This window comes from Prunus dulcis, chromosome 4, assembly GCF_902201215.1.
Source record: "Prunus dulcis chromosome 4, ALMONDv2, whole genome shotgun sequence".
NCBI lineage: Eukaryota > Viridiplantae > Streptophyta > Magnoliopsida > Rosales > Rosaceae > Prunus > Prunus dulcis.
In genome coordinates, this window is record NC_047653.1 from 7491060 (window position 1) to 7510836 (window position 19777).

At 37.4% G+C, this 19777-nt stretch overlaps 2 protein-coding genes, 1 long non-coding RNA gene and 3 pseudogenes across 5 annotated transcripts; 1 reads left to right on the forward strand and 5 right to left on the reverse strand.

The window, feature by feature from the left end:
* Positions 1-909: 909 nt before the first annotated feature.
* On the reverse strand, positions 910-2214 carry LOC117625218 (annotated as a pseudogene).
* Positions 2215-2447: 233 nt separating this feature from the next.
* Positions 2448-4958, reverse strand: LOC117624715 (malate dehydrogenase-like). 2 transcript variants are annotated; one of them, XM_034356130.1, is made up of 7 exons: positions 4827-4958; positions 4090-4248; positions 3818-3993; positions 3372-3649; positions 3150-3285; positions 2919-3030; positions 2448-2728 (listed from the first exon to the last, which is right to left on the reverse strand). In XM_034356130.1, exons 1-7 carry the CDS (start codon positions 4867-4869, stop codon positions 2634-2636), a joined length of 999 nt encoding a protein of 332 aa, XP_034212021.1. In that variant the 5' UTR covers positions 4870-4958; the 3' UTR covers positions 2448-2633. The 2 variants fall into 2 exon arrangements, with proteins under 2 accessions (XP_034212021.1, XP_034212020.1); XM_034356129.1 differs by lacking the exon at positions 4827-4958 and adding an exon at positions 4381-4624.
* A 1029-nt stretch (positions 4959-5987) lies between these two features.
* On the reverse strand, positions 5988-7700 carry LOC117625942 (annotated as a pseudogene).
* Positions 7701-10449: 2749 nt separating this feature from the next.
* On the reverse strand, positions 10450-11240 carry LOC117625219 (annotated as a pseudogene).
* An 830-nt stretch (positions 11241-12070) lies between these two features.
* LOC117626542 lies at positions 12071-15473 on the forward strand. 2 transcript variants are annotated; one of them, XR_004585590.1, is made up of 5 exons: positions 12071-12523; positions 12665-13952; positions 14067-14170; positions 14591-14704; positions 14995-15470. It is a non-coding gene; the product is annotated as an uncharacterized LOC117626542 (long non-coding RNA). The 2 variants fall into 2 exon arrangements; XR_004585589.1 differs by having other exon boundaries at positions 14591-15473.
* A 79-nt stretch (positions 15474-15552) lies between these two features.
* LOC117626541 (organic cation/carnitine transporter 3-like) lies at positions 15553-17389 on the reverse strand. The gene is made up of 2 exons (XM_034358275.1): positions 16486-17389; positions 15553-16318 (listed from the first exon to the last, which is right to left on the reverse strand). Exons 1-2 carry the CDS (start codon positions 17337-17339, stop codon positions 15631-15633), a joined length of 1542 nt encoding a protein of 513 aa, XP_034214166.1. The 5' UTR covers positions 17340-17389; the 3' UTR covers positions 15553-15630.
* Between the last annotated feature and the right edge of the window lie 2388 nt (positions 17390-19777).

Below are 19777 nucleotides of genomic sequence, written 5' to 3' on the forward strand. Positions count from 1 at the left end.
TGTTGACTTGTTCTTTATCACTTTAGTTTGTCTCCTTTNACTATGACTTGTACTGAGACAGCAACAAATGGAAGAATTAGGTGAGTTATTTTGCAACCTATACACGGATTAATTATTTTGAGTGCCAAAGCAGATAATTCATCTGCATGTCAGTCGCATTTGCTCAACGTCACAATTTGATTGGCTCATGACTTTGCTTTGTTCAATCATTTTGTGGAGAGATGGGACACAAAAGATCAATATGCGTTATGAGGGAAAAGAAATCAACCAAAAGCCAAAATGATAGCAGCATGCATCATTGGATGACATGGCCAACAATTTTTTTAAAGAAGATTCAAAGATTTGATTGAATAGGGTATGTCGGTATCGAAATAAATTAGGCAGAGAAGAGTATCTTTAATTACCCAAAAAACAAAATGGAGATAGGGGCTGCATGAGACACATCTTTAATTATAGGGAATGCCAAAACAAATAACAATTTATAAAATGTTGTTGAGCTTTGATAAAAGTTGTTTTTTGTTTGTTGGAGTATAAAATGTTGTTGAATTTATATCACGTTATTATGTGGTAATTGATGACTGATTCGGGTCACTAGAGAAGTTTTACCTATGTCTGTTATATTATTATCTGTGTGACAGTGTTGTCTTGACCTAAGCAAAGCTCTGGTTTTGGAATAAGAAAACCCTAAACTAAGAATCCAATCTAAAGTCAGCTGGGTTAACCCCACTCTATCCATAAGCATTAGGCCCAAAATCTCATACCCATCAGGGTGTTTCCCTTTTCAATTGTTTTGACAAACTGGAAAATTTTCAGTTTGTAAATAGCCAATGTATCTTTCTCCAACAAGTCAACCTCTCAAACCATAAACCAAGCAAGTACCAAAACTAGCATATGATCATATGATACCAATTATGGCATATATGTGACAAAATATGAAGGTATTTCAGATAGGGCATTGAACATTACACTACGGTAGATGTTAAATCCTAAGTTTCCAACCCCAAATGGCATGCCATAGTAGACCAATCCAATGCCAGTTCCAAGTGTTATAACAGCCAATATTCTTTTAAATGCCCATGTTTTCTCAAAAAGTGTCTTCATAGATGAGAATATAGTTGTAGTTTTGGGGTGATTTTTGTTTTCTTGCTCATGGGCAAGCTTAGCAAGTACACGGTCAAGCTCGTCTTCCACTGCTGATCCAATTTGTTTTAGTACTGAGTACTGACATTGCTTCGTCCTCGAAGCTGCGCATGAAGAGCCATCTTGGGGACTCGGTGACAAAAAAAATGAAGCAATGAGCAGTAAAAGATGCCTGGAATTGATGTCCAAAGATACAGAACTCTCCAAATAGAAAATCTATTTATGTATGCTATAAGTGGCAAGGACAAAAAACCACAGGTAAAGAAAAAGAATCCCAGGATTCCTACTCTTCCTCTCCATTGTTCACCTACCTTTTCTGTTAGCAAAACAAGGGCACATGTCCCAATCGATGCGCAGCCAAACCCGGATATAAATCTCAGGGCAGAGTAGGTCCAAATGTTGTTGGAGAAGCTGGTTATGAGTGCAGCAACAGACATGATCAGGCATGAGATCAAGAGCAGGTTCTTGCGGCCGAGCGATGAATCAGCAAGTGTGCCTAGGATAAGGCCACCTATAAGGCAGCCCATGAAGAAAGATGAGGCAGGTAGGCCTGTGATGAATGAGCTAGCACATTCAAGGGACCATTCTGATATGGTGGTCTCTGAGGCAGGGCCATTCCAATGCCCAAGCAGAGCTGGGAAGTGCACAAATGGAAGAGGTAGAGCTGCATGTAGTGGAATTGGTGGTGCGGTTGGGCATCTGTGTAGACACTTATAACTGTTGCCCATCACAAACCCAAGCCAATGACACCACAATGGATTGGAAGAGTTGTGCCCAGTTGAATGCCACAAGACTTTGCTCAGTCATTTTGTTGAGGGATTGGAAATTTTTGTGTTGGGACTTGGATTTTCTGGCTCGGAGTAATTGAAAGGAGGTAGAGGAGATGTTGGATCATCCATGTGCTTGGTGCACATGGATGCTTGTAGAGAGAAACAGAATTCTAGGCTAGCTATTGCCATGGGGTTTATTAGAATCTACCCTTGAAAGGGTTTATAAAGTAGAGACAATTTGACAATCAAGGAATTTAAATCTCCCCTTGATTCTCCAATTAATTTACCTTAACACTAATGTCAATCTGAGATTTCTTTCATTTTTTGTCGTAGTTGATTGATTCCTTCATTTTGCATCCTCTTTTGCTGTACTTCCTATAAGTAAACAGCTTGGGAACTCTTTACTATTTCAGAATAATGGGGAAAGCCAGTGATGTCCTCATTTTAAGGTTATTATTTAAGGATCATCTCTGTAATTTATACTTACTAATCACCCCTTAGCTATCTTGTTTAAGTCAAGAACTTGCATCTCAGCAATTAAATCATATACGGATGACTACGATACATTTAATTCAATCTAATTTAAACCCAGGAACATTAACATTGCATAACAAACCACATAAATTGTCTACAACTACAAGGAAAACCAATGTGTTCTTCCTTTATTTGATGGATCATTGAGTCCCTCTATCATTATTCAATGAGAAAAGAAAAGCTTCATGGTCAATTGAGACATGAATAGGCCAAGGATTTCTCCTCAATGAGCTCTTGTGCAGTTGCATCCAGCTTCCCCCTCGAAAACTTATCAATCTTGAGCCCTGCATTGAAATAGGCAAAGTCCAAATTTAACTATCCAATTTTATTTGCCAGAACCATTACTAGGATTTGAAAGTGTTCCATAATCCTTAATGACAGTAATTTGTTGTTGCCAAAACATGATTCTGAGTTCAAAGCTCAGGTTTTAAATGGCTGAAGGAAGTTAACAATGGGCACTGAGTTCAAACTTACCCTGCACAATTGACCATTGTCCTTTTTCACATGTAACTGGGAAAGAGTATACGAGGCCTGGCTGGATTCCATAAGAGCCATCGGAATACACACCCATGGAAACCCATGAACCCTGAATGACATTCAAAGTAACAAAGAAAAATATTAAATTTGTATAGAATTATATGAAGAAAATATAAAAAAAACCATTAATTTTGCAAGAACAAGATACTGGTAAAGATGACGAGAAACCTTAGGAGTCCCGAGGACCCAATCACGTATATGATCACAAGCAGAACTTGCAGCAGACAGTGCACTTGATAGCTTCCTGGCCTTAATAATGGCTGCACCACGCTGCTGCACCGTGGTGATGAACTCTTTATTCAACCTAGAGAATGATAAAATGGATGAAGAATTTGTGTAACAACTTAAAGATTTATACTAAATTTCACGGGTCAGAAATTTGAGATGTACCATTGACCATTAGCCACAAGTTCTCTGACAGGTTTCTCTCCACTGCTGGTGGTGACAGTTGCATGGTTGACATCAGGATACTGAGTTGAAGAGTGATTGCCCCAGATGACAACATTCTTCACATCACCGACGTGAACATTTAGCTTCTCAGAGATTTGTCCTAATGTCCTGTTGTGATCCAGTCTTGTAAGGCATGTGATGTTTTTCTGTGGGATTGAAAGTGCGAATTCTTTCAAGATAAGCGCATTAGTGTTTGCTGGGTTGGCAACCACCAGCACCTGCATGGTAGAAGAAATGAAACTGCATCAACTTAAGCATAGCAACATTTCGATTTAAAGAAAAACACAGCAGTAATATCTCCAAATTTTCAGCATAAGGATTAGGGATGAACATAAAAGATAATAAAAAAGTAACGTCGTGCACACATTTCATATGGCTTCTCTCACCTTGACATCTGCAGCAGCATTCTTTTCTAATGCTGAAGCTTGAGCCTTGTAAATCGATACATTTTTTGACATCACATCCTTTCTTTCCATACCTTCCTTCCGTGGGAATCCACCAACCATAACAGCAATATTGACACCCGTACAAGCTTCCTGGACATCTGTTGTAGCAACAACACCTACAAACATGTACAAGGTAAACCCTAAGAATCCTGAAAAGGAGAAATATCAATCTACCATAAATTAGTATCCAAGATCGGGCTTAACAAGCATACCTCTGAGAAGAGGAAAGGCAGCATCAATCAATTCCATTTTCACCCCATTCAAGGACTCAGCTGCAGGTTCAATATCAAGCATGTGCAGAATTACAGGCTGATCAGGGCCAAGCATGGCCCCCCTAGCAATCATTGGAACAATAGCATAGCCTATTTGCCCTGTTGGATATAATCAAAATCCAATATTATATTACACATTAATTAAAAAGTCATATCAAAGAATCTAAGTTCACCACAGAATTACAGGAAGATGTTGTTCAAATGCAAAAAATGAGTCCTAATCATTCATGCCTGCAGCACCAGTAACCAATACAGTCAGAGGCTCCTTCTCCATGCTCAAGAAACTCCACATGTATTTTATAAGCTTCCAAAAGAAGGCAATAGTGAACAGAACAAGCAAGATTTTCTGAAAAAGAACAATATTCTCCATTTTCTCAAAAACAGACAGATGGAACAAACAATTCCTGTTAAAATCAAAACAATCCAATCCTATGTTTTTATATAGGTGTAAGAGTACCATGATTGAAACAAAGAATCTACAAGGCACTTCCAGAACAAGGCAATCAGATGCCAAAACAAAGTCCACTAGATACTTAAAAATACAGAACATATCAAATTATTCCAAAGAACAGAATCAAACCCTCTGTTTGGTCTCCTCCTAAACCAAGGAATACAAAAAATTAATAAAAATAACAATCTCAAATCCATGCTTCTTGAAGAATTTAGTGATCTCATACCAGCAGCACCAGTGACAAGAACTCGAACTGGGTCTTTCGCCATTGCTGCAATGTGTGGTTTTGGATAAAGAAAATGGGTTTTTAGGAACGAGAACAATAGAGAAAAATGACCATGTCATTTCATCTCAACGTCCACTTGTAAGTAACCATTTCATCTCAACGACCATGTCATCTTGGTAATTTTTTGCCCTACTTTTCAACAAATTACGTCTCATTTTACACATCACACATTTCCTTTTCACTCTAATACTCTTTATATATACACAAGAAAGGTTATTCTTTTTTATTTTTGTCACTATAAAATCTTCTCCCATTGTGTGGAAGGTTTAGTGGCAACCAATATTTGGTTATACGAATTAAACTATAATAAAATAAAATTCATATTCAACGTTATATGTGACAAAAAGCAGTGACAGATCCAAAAATTTGTTAATTCGAGGTATAAAATAAAGTACTCATCACTCTGTCATTGAAGATCAGTACTCTTTCTATGGATCCCCTATTGGAGTAAAGTTGCAATTTAAAATTTTGTAAATACATCTCTTAGTTCATTATTACTCGAGTTTGGATTGATTTGGTGAATCATGTTTTATCATTTAGTGAGCTAAGTTGAACTACGTGAAGGCCGAGACTAGTAACGAACAATATAATTGACTTAGCTAGCGATATGGATTAGATAACACCAAGTTTTTTTTTTTTTTTTTTTGGAGAATTGCAAATTATTCTCCACTCTAAATGGTGAGGCACGTCGTTCGAGTAGGCAACTTTATCAATAACAAATTAAGGCCTATGTTTTTTTATTTCTTTTGCCCCAACTCCATGTGAATGAAAGTTCTTTGCAATCGACTATTAGATTCATAATCAGGTTAGGAGGAATTAAATTGAGAAAGAATTGAATTGACGAGTTGGACTGAGGAGGACTTGGAATCCAATTTCTCATTAAAGTTGTTTACTAAACTATGTGGAATTGGATTTAGAGTGAAAAGTCTATATCTTATTAGTAAGTTAGAGTAAAAAGTCTATATCCTTATTTTGTGTGGACCTCATTTACTTTTTGTTATTCTATTTGTAGTAAACACATGAGTAATCCATAATTCAAATTCAACTCTTTATTTTAATTCTCATTACAAATTAATAAAGATGTCACGAGAGTAATACAATTAATCTTGTTGAAGCATGGGGTGCAATTTTATCCAACCCATAAAAGACAGAGCACATGCCAATTGCCAACCCAACAAAATCAACCAATAGATTACAAAAGATCTAGTTTTATTATAATAAACTAAGCATGTGACAAAAAAAATTTGACCTCTCATCCCAAAATCATATTCTCTTTGCCTTCTTGTTCTTCCATGGTGTCACAAAGCGTTCCTCCCCTTGTGTCTGGCAAACAAGCCACAAAAAACCCAGAAAAAAATATAGCCAACCCAAAAACTCCATAAGAAAGAAACCCATTGCTGCTCCCTACAGAAACCAGTATTGAACTGAACACAGCACTCAGCACATAAGATTGCCTCAGCAGAGATGTAGCAGAATTCCTCACACAAGTTGGAAACAACTCAACTGTAAACATGGAGATCAAATTCCATGCTGTTCTTGAACAGAAGAAAGAAGCCAATTCCAGCCCAATTCTAATACCCTTTTGCCCATTTCCAACAATTGCACACAAAATGCCACATATCCCACTTACCAAACAAAATGCAAGCACTGAATATTTCCTGCTCCATCTTTCTAAAATGATGCAAGTGATTGGATATGAAGGTATTTCTAGCAAAGCATTGAACATGACACTTAGATAAATATTGAAGCCTAAATTTCCAACTCCTAATGGCATGCCATAATAAACCATTCCAATGCCAAAACCAAGTACCATAACTGTTAGTGTTCTCTTCATAGCCCATCTTTTGGCAAACAAGTCCTTCATTGACTTGTATGGGTGATTTTTAGTCTTTGAAGTTTCCTCCACCCCCTCAGATGGCATGCCTGTTGAGACCAACAACAATTTCAACTCATTTGGGTAGTTTGGTGCTGAAGATTTTTCCAGTATTGCTATGGCTTCTTCCACAAAACCATGCATATAAAGCCATCTTGGAGACTCAGTTACAAAGAATTGAAGCAATATGCAGTAAAGAATTGCAGGAATTGAAGTGCACAAATACAGAGCTCTCCNATGAGTTATCTCTGTTAACATAAGCAATCAATGGCAATGACAAAAACCCCAGAGTGAAAAAAAAGAACTGCATAATTCCCAATCTAGGCCTCCATTTTCTTCCAACTTTTTCCATCAACAACACAAGAACACAAGTACTGATTGACGAGCGGCCGAACCCACTAACAAATCTCACTGCAGAGTAAACCCAAATGTTTGGGGAGAAGATGGTAAGAAAAGAAGCTAAAGACATTGTGATGCTTGAGATCAAGAGCAGCTTCTTGCGGCCAAGTGAAGAGTCAGCTAGAGTGCCTAGAAGGAACCCACCAACCACACCACCCAAGAAATAAGATGAGGCAGGAATGCCTCTGATGAAAGAGCTTGAACATTGCAGGTCCCAATCAGATATGATTGTAAGGGAGGAAATTGCATCCCAGGACCAATCAGAGCTGGGAAGATCACAGATGCTGGAGCTTGTGGTGCATGATGATGATGATGATGTGGTGGCAGTGGAGCAGTGCCATGAAGGCACAGCATCTGTGTAGACACTGATGAATGTTTGTTGGCCATCAAAAAGTGAAGCCAAAGAGACAAGGATGGCTTGCAAGAACTGCTTCCACCCAAAACTTGATTGACTCTGCTCAATTATTTGATCCAAGGAGTCAAGGAGATTGTTTCTTAGAGTTTCTTGGTCTTCCATGTTTGATGGAAGCACAGAAGAGGGGTTGAATCAACCATGGGATATATAAATTGTAGTTGTTAGTTAACATATAAGAATATTTCTGTGTAGTAGATTTGACAGCTGGGTGGAGGCAAAACATCTACTTGTCTTTTTCCATGTAGTCATTTGTTTTCATAGACATAAGGTGTGCACTACATAAAATATCTAAGCTTATTAGCGATTTCTACTTACCTGCAAATTAGTGTGTGTATTTTATCGTACTGTCATTTGCAAGAACGAAATGAGCCAAACACCGACCGTGAACTTTCACTTTCAATATTGAAGTTTCTTATCTTGTCCCTTGACATAAATTAAATTAAGAGTATTGCAAAACGAACTTTAAAATTAACTAAGTACACCCTATAATCTAAGTACACCATAATATTTAAATCAAAATATAAAATTAACTAAGTACACCTTATTTAACTACCAAAAATACCATCGGTACACCCTAATATACCAATTCATCTCTCCAGTATAATTTTTTTCACTGCCCCATTTTCTTTTTCTTGGCTTCCCTCTATATATTGAAAGCTGACTGAACCTAATGCAAAACATGTATCAGTGTTCACAATTTGAAGATTCTTCTGCTTTTGAATTGCTGGCAATACTAGGAAAACATCTAAACAGTAACTAAAGATCGACATAAATTCCCCAATTAAAAAGCTTTATCAGTATGAAACAGTCAAAGATCATTCAAGTGAATCAAGTCCACTACCCAGAAATCCAACACTGAAAATGAACAAGTTGAATGGACAAAATCCTGAGCATGCATTTAGTAACCTGCTACACAAAAAATGAACAAAAATCCAAAACTCCCTTGAAGCCATGACAACCCAAGAACACCCAGCATATACGATTTACATAAAAAAAAATGTAAAATAAAAAAGAGAAAGAAAAAAAACAAACTTTAGTCCATCCTTCATTCTGATATGAACTTGAAGTTGTATTGGAAATACAGAAGGGACCTTATAAACTTGGAAACTATCCTAAAGAAGATTCCTGATGATTTCCAGGAGATGTAATAACTTGATTTCCGGTGATTTTTAATAACTAATGATTTGGTAAATCGTAGCTTTCGAAGAATACAAAAAATTTATGAAATAGATGGTTCTAGTCATTTGATTAGGGTTGAATATGGTGAATAGGGTGTACTTAATAAAATTACATTTGTTTCACAATTCAATATACCTTTTTTGGTCATTTTCTATTAGATTAAATTAGTAATTCAATAACTACTTTGAAAATATGGTGTACTCAGTTAATTTTAAGGTTCGTTTAACAGCACTCTAAATTAAAAAACAAAAAACAAACATTGGTTGTCGGTCCACATGACAGAGTAATACAATTTAAGGATTAATCAAAGAAAGAGGCCCGAGGGGTTTGTGTCAAAAGGGATGTGGATGGCAAAGTGCCTTAACATTTACAAGTAGTGAGGGCAGAGTTCAAGTCTTTGTGCGTCCCTTGGGTTAACAGAAAGGCAAAGATTATATAAGAGCAAAATGAGGGAAAGACGTAATTGTCCTTGATGGGGCACTTTTCCGAAAATTCTATCCATTGCCTCCATTTGTAGAGAACTTACATGGGATATCAGGCCGTATTAAGAAGTTAGAAACACATAAAAATGGGCGATTGAGTCGGAATAGCGCCATAGTGACACCCCGGTATAGCTAACCCAACCCAAGGAAACAGTGAATTCCATACGGCATCCATCGATGTACTCAGTGCACTCAAAGTTCCATAAATCCCAACTTTACAGAGAGCTGAAAGAAGATTGTGTCCAAAAAAAAAAAAGAAAAAAGAAGAACTGAAAGAAGAGAAACCGGCCAGCCACGGCATCACAAAGCTTAAACTGGTTGGTCGAAAAACTCTCTTCTTCTACGCTGTCTCTAAATTTGAGTCCATATCCGGCATCGGCTTCAGAGATGAATTGCAGCTCTCAGAATTTGTCATATGGGACTATAAGCTTTGCTTTCTTCTGTTCTTCTGTGGAAAAGGAATGAACTTGCCTCCCGAAGTGTGGCCCTTGCGGATTTCCTTCAACCCAAAAAAAAAAAATTTCAAGATTTCCACATTCAACCCAAAATGTGGCCATCAATTGCAGCTCTTTGATTCTTTTCCGGTATGTCACAGTCTTGTTCTAGTAATTAATTTATTCTTGTGTAAACTTAGCACTGTGATTTCATTTAAATTATCAATTTGTAGCAGCATAGTCTGCAATGTGCTAAGCTTCCCTTGATGATGGAATGAGTAAGGCATGGATTGGTGAGAAAATTGTTAGTCACAGAATTTTTGGTTTTTGGTTTTGAAAATGGCAGTGATAGAAAATTGGGCGTATGGATTGTTGTCAATAAAACATTGCTTCTAGGAGAAGTTCAAAGAAAAAAATAAAGTAAACAAGAAGATGACAGGGAAAACACAGTGTAGGTGTATTTGGACCATTGAATGTCATATCATTAGCCAGGAACTAGGAACTATACTGGCTGGGCTTCAATTGGTTTAAGCTGGGCTAATGGTATCTTGAACAAAACAATTAGTCATTCATCCGCATCAACTATTGTAAACAGAATTTTTTATTTTTTATTTTTTTTGTGTGGAGATTACTGTAAAGAGATACTCATCAACATTATCTCAACATAATGCATTGATCATAGTCATTTATAATAGCCCATTGTGCTGATTATATGTGCTTAATTAGGGTGATCAATACCCTACAAAACAAAGCAATTCACTAGCAGTGCTGCAGTATAATGTCATACACTAATATTGATCTGCTCTTCATTCTCCTTGCGCTCTTGCTCATCCATGCTGTCACAGAGAGCCACGCCTTTTGTTTCTGGCAACGCAAACACAAGCACCCCACAACAAAAAATCACAACCCCGAAACCTCCATACGACAAAAACTCACTGTAATTCCTCCCAGCTGAAATCAACACTGGCCTAAAAATGGCCCCCAAGCACCAGCCCTTGCCCCACCATGGACGTGGTTGAGTTCCTCACACACGTCAGAAATAGCTCCAATGTGTAAATCATTAAGATGGAAAACACTGTGTTGGCACTGAAAAACGACCCTATTTGCAAGGCCTTCTATTTGGAGCTAACCACCACACACATTATGCTGCAAACCCCACTTATCATTATAAATGTTAGCAATGAGCTCTTTCTGTTCCATTTTCCTCTGAAAAATAAAGTGAGAGCGAAGGAGGGTATCTCAGACATTGCATTGAATGTCAGACTAAGGTACATATATATATTGAATCCAAAGTTCCCAACCCCAAAAACGCATGTCGTAGTAAACCATTCCAACCCCAAAACCAACTGCCATTAGTGCAAGTGTTCAACGAAATGCCCATTTTTTCTCAAACATGTTCTTCAATGATGAGAATATATCCACTTCAGCCGATCCCTCCAAGAGCGCCAGGATGCAAGATAAGTACAAGTTCAAGCTGTCAATAAATTAGAAATGAATCTAAACTACACATTCAGAAAAGAATCAAACTTACGTTGTGAGACGGTGAATTTGTGCACATTGGACTCGCAACATTTGGGCTACAAAGAAAATTTAGTGCACATTGGAACACTCAAATTTGTGCACAGCATCTGTATAGACACTCTGATGAATGTTTGTTGGCCATCAAAGAGTGAGGCCAAAGAGACAAGGATGGCTTGCAAGAACTGCTTCCACCCAAAACTTGATTCACTCTGCTAAATTATTTGATCCAAGGAGTGAAGAAGATTGTTTCTTAGAGTTTCTTGGTCTTCCATGTTTGATGGAGGCAGAAGAGGAGTTGGATCAGCCACATGGGATATTTAAATCATAGTTGCTAGCTAACATATAAGAATAGTTCCAGATAGTCCTTTTTTTTTTTCTTTTTTCTTTTTTTTTTGGTGGTGAAAATAGTCATTTGTTTTCAAAGACATAAGATGTGCACTTTCTGCCCAAAAACAAAGGGGTGTGCACTTTATAAAATATCTAAGCTTATTAGCGATTTATACTTACCTGCAAATTAAGATTATAGTTTGCATATTATGTCAAATTGTGATTTGCAAGAATGAAATGTGTCAATCACTAACTGCGCACTTTCACTTTCAATATTTAAGTTTCTTATCTTGTCCCTTGCGATAAATTAAAATAAACATTGGTTGTCAGTCCACATCACAGAGTAATACAATTTAATGATTAATCAAAGAAGGCGGCCAAGAGGATGTCACAAGGGATGTGATGGCAACGTGCCTGAACGTTTACAAGTAGTGAGGGCAGAGTTAAAGTCTGGGTTAACAAAAAGGAAAATATCATATAAGAGAAATTTAGGTTCCCCTTAGAGAAAGAATAGTACTGGTGATTAGCCCCCATTGTACCCACCCCAAAAAAAACAGAACAGTACTGGTGATGACTAAGGTATGGTTTGGTGAGAAAATTAATAACCAAGACCAAGTTCATATGATTAGCTGGGAAGCTGAAAGATAACTTGTCCACCACACTGCGATTTTTCAACAACCTCTATCTTTCTCTCTCTCTCTCTCTCTCTCTCTCTCTCTCTCTCTCTTCCATTATTTGCGTTCCTAAAACCACTTCTACACTAATCCCATACCTTGTTCTTATTGTTTTCAATCTAGGTGGGATGGAAATCAGATAATTCAAGAAAGAAAAAAAGCAAAGGACCGGTCCTGGAAGGTTTCTTTTTTCTTTTCCTCTGTAAATTTCCTTCGATTTCTCAGTAACCAAACAGAGGTATTAGTCTTCTCTGTCTCAAAGTAATCTTGACAGGCCGTTGATTCTCAGGGATGAGGTTGCACAACAGCAATGTCTATGACGGGCCCATAAAGGTATTGATCACCCAAAACTTGATCATAAGTTCATAACCATAGGTAGACATAGACAAGCTAGCCAAAAAAAATTATTGCATATTTCTTGATTGGTAGCGTTAATTTTGAATTGAATTTATAATTAGCTAGTTTCTTCTTTAGGGTACTTCAGAATCAGCAGAGTGGATATTTTTAGTCACTAGCCTTGGCCTAGAGATGTTGTCAGCTGCTTTTGATCAGGCTTCCTCCCCGACAAAACCCCACTATGCCCTATTTGGTGTGCTGTTGGATACTGCAGCTTTACTTATTTCCATCTGGGAGCTAATTTATAATGGTTGAAAGGAAAGAGTTGTGCTAAGGAGATGGGGAAGGCTCTGGTGGTTTTATTATCCACCTCCTCGGAACGCATTTTTCGGTACTCTTCCTGACATTTATGGACTAGTTGGCGGCATCTCGCAGTGCATTTGCTCTGTAGTTCAGTACATGTACTACCTTCGGCATGCCGATAATCCTATCAAAGTATCCATTTTGCCTGCCATATTTCTTATGTGCTTAGGTGGTTCAAAACTAAATAGGAATCAGCGGAACATGAACACTATCGAACATAACATGTTTAGGAAAAGGCAACTCTTGCACAGCGAGTCTATCTAAATATGTGGTGAGCAAATCCAACCAGGAAACTAGAGTTTCTTTTAGACAGGGGAAGCAAATATTGCATCGACACATTTTGAGATAAAATCTCACACCTGGACGAGTTCATGTGTGTTATGAACAAATGAAATACTGAGAATTAAAATGGGATCCTGTGAATGACAATTTTCTAGCTAGGTAAATCCATGCGAATTATCTTTGATATAATGCAGAGTTAAGGAGGTTGTTCCTCATGAGTGTCTGGATCTTCCACATTGGATGGAGGCAAAACCTGGTTTGGATCATCAACCATGGTCGGTTTTGATCATCAACCATGGTATTCTTACTTTAAAATGTTTACAACTCAAAGATGTACATGTCTTTTCCAGATAGTCACTAGCAAAGGTGCCCGTGCGCAATGCTGCGGGTATTAAAACCGTATAATATATGTAAAAAGTTGAAAAAATGGATAGGAAACACAATGTTATTTACATGTGAAAGTTTAAGTTACAAAAGATAGATTAGTAACATGTTATGTATGCGAAGTAGTGTTTAAAAAACTGTTACTGCTGTTGCAATAGATAGATAAATAACATGTTTTATACACTAAGATATACACTGATTGGTGGCAGAACTTCTCTCTTCATTGGTTCTTGGTTTTTCATATGTTTTGATGAGCTAATAAACTTTTTTTTGCAATCGAATTGTAGTTGAAGACGGCCATAAGAAAAAGAAACTGTCCCCAAATTCAACACAATGAACTATCACTTAATACAGAGAAATTGAGTGAGGAAAGAAACTATGTACAATGAAAAACTATGTGAGTATTGCCTTTATTTAAAAAAAAAAAAAAAGGAAGCAAAAGTTTATACTCTGCAGCCACCAAAAGAGTATATATCCTAAACCCTTCCAGTAAATTCCTTATATGTACCAGATTTCAACCATCTTTACCAAATGCACAAATGGGTAGCCCCAAATCCCAGTTGTCAAGTCTCAAAGGAAGGCAAACAATGCAAAACCAAATAAAACAGCATCTGGGTAAGACATACATACCAAAATTCCAAGTTAGATCAAATTTGTAGAATAATGTTTTTAGGGTCTTTGATTATTAGTGGAGGAAAAATGATAATTGCATGCTATCATGATGTAAAGCGTTTAACAACAGAGGTTTAAATTGTTGTTTAACATTTTAGTAGAAACATATAAACACTTGTTCAACAGAATAGAATGAATGGGCATGATGGGGCATTTCCAAATGGGTTAACTTTTTCCTACAATTTGCTTCTACCTATTTATTTAAACAATTTCTTGAAGGATCCAAGCCAATGTGGGCATTTGTGTTATAAACAAAGGAAATACGTACTGAGAATTACATTGCGGTCCTGTGCAGGATAAGTTTTTAGCTAGGTAAGTTTTTCCCTCTTGTAGATCCATGCTAATTAACTTTCATATATGCAGGCTTATAAATGTCATCAAGAAGGAAGGCTCTTGGACTTGGTTGACAAAAGTTTGTATACTTACCATACAAAACAGAAGCCTTCACCATCTTAAATTTAGCAGTAAAGTGCACCAGTATATCCCCTACTCTCAGGCCTACAATGTCTGAAACAAATATATCATATCAATGTCTCATAACTATGTATCTACCTTAACGACAACATCCCGTACATCATAATTGTCACACTCTAGAAAATGTTGCCTCATAACCGATCTAGGGGTAGATACATAGTTATGAGACATCGAACTTATACATTTGTTTCAATCATATCCCCATAGTTAGCATTAGTCGTTCTCAATTTGTTGCCATTATACTAGCACCCTTAACATTCTAAGCATGCTTTATTTTGTACATTTTTTCTCAGTTTCAACCTTGATAAACCCTTTCTCAAGGCAAAATGTTATACCGAAACTGTGAAATTTGTACCGGGAGGCCATGGATAAATGTTTACCGTCCATCAAAGGCTTTCAAAGAGACAAGAATGGCTTGGCAGAAGTGCTTCCACCCAAAACTATAGTTTCAGGCTCCATTATTTCATCTGATTGAAGGGCGTTTTCTCAGAGTATCTGTATCTCCATATTGGATGGAGGCACAAGCGGGTTTGGATCAGCCATGGGATACTGCTAGTACATATATTAAAATTTTCGGCTTGCACATTAAAATGTTTAGAACTCAAAGATCTACTTTGTCTTTCCAAGATGGTCATTGATTCTTTCTTGACACGAAGTACGGACTTTTTGTTAAACTAAGTTATCTGTTGGCCTGTCCTGTTTGTTAGTATATTGTTACTTTCAATGACTATGCTGGCTTGGCTTCAGTTGGTCTAAACTGGACTAATACTATTCTAAATAATTTATATCTGTCGTTCACCGAGCACAAAAGAGTGAACATGGAGAAACATATTGTAATAAAGAGATACTCATCAACATTAATTCAACACAATGCTTAACTGGTGATCAATAGCCTACAAAACAAAGCAATTCTCTAGGAGTTATTAATGTCAAATACTAGTATTGATCTGGTCTGTAACCTCCTTGCGCTCTTGCTCATCCATGGTGTCACAGAGAGCCACGCCTTTTGTTTCCGGCAACGGAAACACAAACACCCCACAACAAATAATCACAACCCCAAAAACTCCATATGAAAAAAACTCATTGTAATTTCTCCCAGCTGAAATCAACACCGGACTAAAAATGGCCCCAATCACCAGCCCTTGCCTCACCATGGACGTGGCTGAGTTCCTCACACACGTAGGAAATAGCTCCAATGTGTAAATCATTAAGATGGAAAAAGCTGTGTTGGCGCTGAAAAACGACACTATTTCCAACGCTATCTGCATCCATTTGGAGCTAACTACCACACACATTATGCTACAAACCCCACTTATCATCATAAATGTTAGCAATGAGCTCTTTCTGTTCCATTTTCCTATGAAAAATAAAGTGAGAGCGAAGGAAGGTATCTCAGACATTGCATTCAATGTCAGACTAAGGTAGATATTGAATCCCAAGTTCCCAACCCCCAATGGCATGCCGTAGTAAACCATTCCTACCCCAAAACCAACTGACATCAGGGCAAGTGTTCGACGAAATGCCCACTTTTTCTCAAACAAGTTCTTCAGCGACGAGAATAGATCTACTTCAGCCGATTCCTCCAAGAGTGGGATGCTGGATAAGTACAGGTTCAAGCTGTGAAAAAAATTAGAAAGCACATGTGTAGTCATGAATCTAAACCGCACATTCAGAAAATAATCAAACTTATGTTGTGAGACTGCGAATCTGTGAACATGGACACAACCTTAAAGTTAGAAAGAAAAAATATATATTTATTGTATAAGTATCTTATGTTGCCAAACCTGCTATGATTCCAATGTCCAAGTCTTCCTAGTGTAGCCACGGCCTCATCTTTACGACCCCGAGTGAACAGCCATTTGGGAGACTCACTCACAAACAAAAAGACTAACACACAATACAAGATGCCAGGAACTGAAGTCCACATATATAATGTTCTCCATGAGGAGTATCTGTTAACGTAAGCTATACCTGGTAGTGACAAGAACCCAAATGTGAAGCAAAAGAACCCGGCAATCCCAATTCGACCACGCCATTTTCTGCTCACGATTTCGGTGGATAGAACCAATGCACAGGCACCGATAGAAGCACGCCCGAATCCGCTGATAAATCTCAACCCGGCATATACAAAAACGTTTGTTGAAAATGCGGTTATGAGTGAAGCCACGCACATGGTGAAGCACGAGAGGAAGAGCAAGTTCCTTCGGCCAAGGGATGAGTCAGCGAGTGTTGCCAAAATGAACCCCCCCAGTAAGCAACCAAAGAAGAAAGCTGAGGCCGGCAGGCCTGAGATTAGGGACGAGGCACATTGAATGTTGAAGTCTGAGATGATGGTGGTGGAAGAAGGTCTGTCCCAAGCCCATGCGGAGGTGGAGAGGTCGCAGATGTTGGAGGTTGAACGACATGTCGTGTTGGGATATTCTGTGCAGTGCCATGTTGGTTCCGCGTCTGTGTAGACGGTTATGAAGGTTTGTTGGCCATCAAAGAACCATGACAAGGAGACCAGGATGGCTTGGAGCAACTGTGGCCAGGCCGAGTTGGTTGTGACTCGTTCAATGACTGAGTCGAGCGATATTGGGGGAGTGGAGATGGGGTCGGAGGAGGTTGAGTGAGGCAAGAGTGGAGTTGGATCTGCCATGTAAAATATATTCTGGTTGTGCTAGTGTGCTAAGCTAGAATATGATCAAGTAAGGTATACACTTATATCAACGGCTTAATGTACAGTTTACTTGTGTTGACATACTGTGAATCTCGACTATAAATTTAAACAAAATTCATCGTCAACAATAGTAAATTTTCGATTACATTGATTGAAGGAAAAGAGACTAATGTACATCCCACTTATCTTCAACAAAAATTTCCCAAAGCCACTCTTATGCATTTGTATCTATCTATCAGTGTGTAGTGAATGATATTCTATTTGTGAAAGTGGAATGTTTCCGTAATGGTTAATTTTGTAAAAACAACAATCAACAATATGCCACTGCCAGCCATGAGGTTTGCCAAATCCAGGCTTTCAGTTGAGCCATCACATGTGCTACGTAGCCCTCCATATCTACTCATATCTTTGACTGGCTGGATATGGATCTAATTGTCATCAAGTACATAAATGCAGCTCATGCGAGATTTGTTTATTTCTTATTCTACTCATCGAGAATGATTAATGAACCGATCAGTGATCTCAACCGATGGATGTACAAGAATTTGAAAAATAAATTTGAGAAAACATAGATTTTCAATGTAATCTAGCAATCAATGTAGTCATGACCACTGTACACATTCATCATTCTGGAATTTGGTCCGAGATAATATTTTTGATCAGGGAAAATGGTCCCAAAACTAATTGTCACTAAACCCTTTTATTTTGACCCAGGACCTAATCACATGTGGGATATTCTATAAATAAATAAAAAAGCCAAAATCACATGTGGGATGACTGTATATTAAGTCAGAGAAGAGAGACACTTGGTCCTTAATTAATATTTTAGTTCAATTTGACCATTTTACCCCTCAATTAAACTGCAAAATTAACAAACTTTGATGATAAGACCAATTTGACACTAAATAGAGAGTTGTAGGACCATTAAAATGAAAAAAAATTAGTTGAATGACCAAAATGTGAAACTCATACATAAATTTAGGCTCATTTAGATCAAAACCTAATCATAGAGTTGCTTAAAAATATACATCCGAAGATTTTGGGGTGATTTTTGAAAAGACCTTTCAATTTTTTCACATTACTATCTAAAGTTTTACGATTATATCAATTTTATCCTTTTGATTGTGTTCATATGTTAATTGCATACGTGACAAGTGCGAAGCCCATTTTTCAAAGACAATGAGACCACACCCTAGTACCTCGTTAAGGGCATTTTCGGAATAATTTTTTCTCCTCCAAGAGAATTAATTTAATTTATTTGTCCTTGATAATTTTATAAATAGGTCAAATGAAATTACTTTGATAGTTTATGGTCGTAGGATAAATCTATGCTTGGAATTCATTTTAAATTAAATTAAGTTGAGTTTTTGTTTGTTCTACCCCTGAAAATTCATCCGCGATGGCCTGGTGTTGGCCACAAGATTGTTTGTGTAGGCGTGTCATTGTTGGTAACAAAAGCTCCAACATAAAGTGATTGAAAAATGTAAAATGCACTACAATATCGATTCTAATCAATCGATTGTGAATTGGGTGAGGAACTGGCCCAATATAGGTTCTTCTCTATGCCTCAAGAAGACTTCAATATTTTTTTAGTGCGAAGATAAGAACAAGCATAAAATAAAAATAACATAAATGAAAATGAGAAACAATGAGATGGAGCTAAAGATTTCTCTATTTAGTTCAATATCGATGCAAACTCAAAGTAAATGACATATAGCTACCCTAAATTGAGGATTTCTCTACTTAGTTCATTGTAAAGACTTGAAAAGTACATGACAGTAATGAAAATGATGAATGTTCATATGAAGATTTCTCTATTCATATAAACATTTGAATAAAAGTAAACAACATAGCCTAAAGATAACAATATAGCATGAAGATCTCTCTATTCAAACTTGGTACAGAAAAAGTAAAGGATTTGGCCTAGCTACTGGGAATCATACCAAGTGTTGGTAGAGCAAAAAAGTAAAAAGATAACAATCATGAGTTGTAAACTAGTTATCTTGAAAGAAATGCAAGTTGTTTCAAGCTTGAGGTTTTCAAGTGTTGAAGACGTTGAGTTTGTTTGAGAGATTTGTGTGTGTTAATTGATGACTTCTCTTTCTATTTATAGAGAAAATGAGGTGGGTTAAGTATTGGGACCAACAGCCAATGAGAAGTACCCACTTGCCATTGATTTTGGTGAGTGGTTGCTGAAAATGCTAGCAAAACCAAAAAAGTTGCTTTGGTGTTGTTCCCTAGGTGAAGCTCCCTAGGTAATTCAAAATATCTTCCAAGCCAAACTTGTTTTCCTCTTTCAGCAAGCATACTTTAATATTTATTTTTTGAGAGCCCTCAGGCGTTCACATGTTGACTCATTCACCTCAATTGACTTAACAAAAGTTGGCCAACATACCATTTAGCTTCTTCTCCAAACC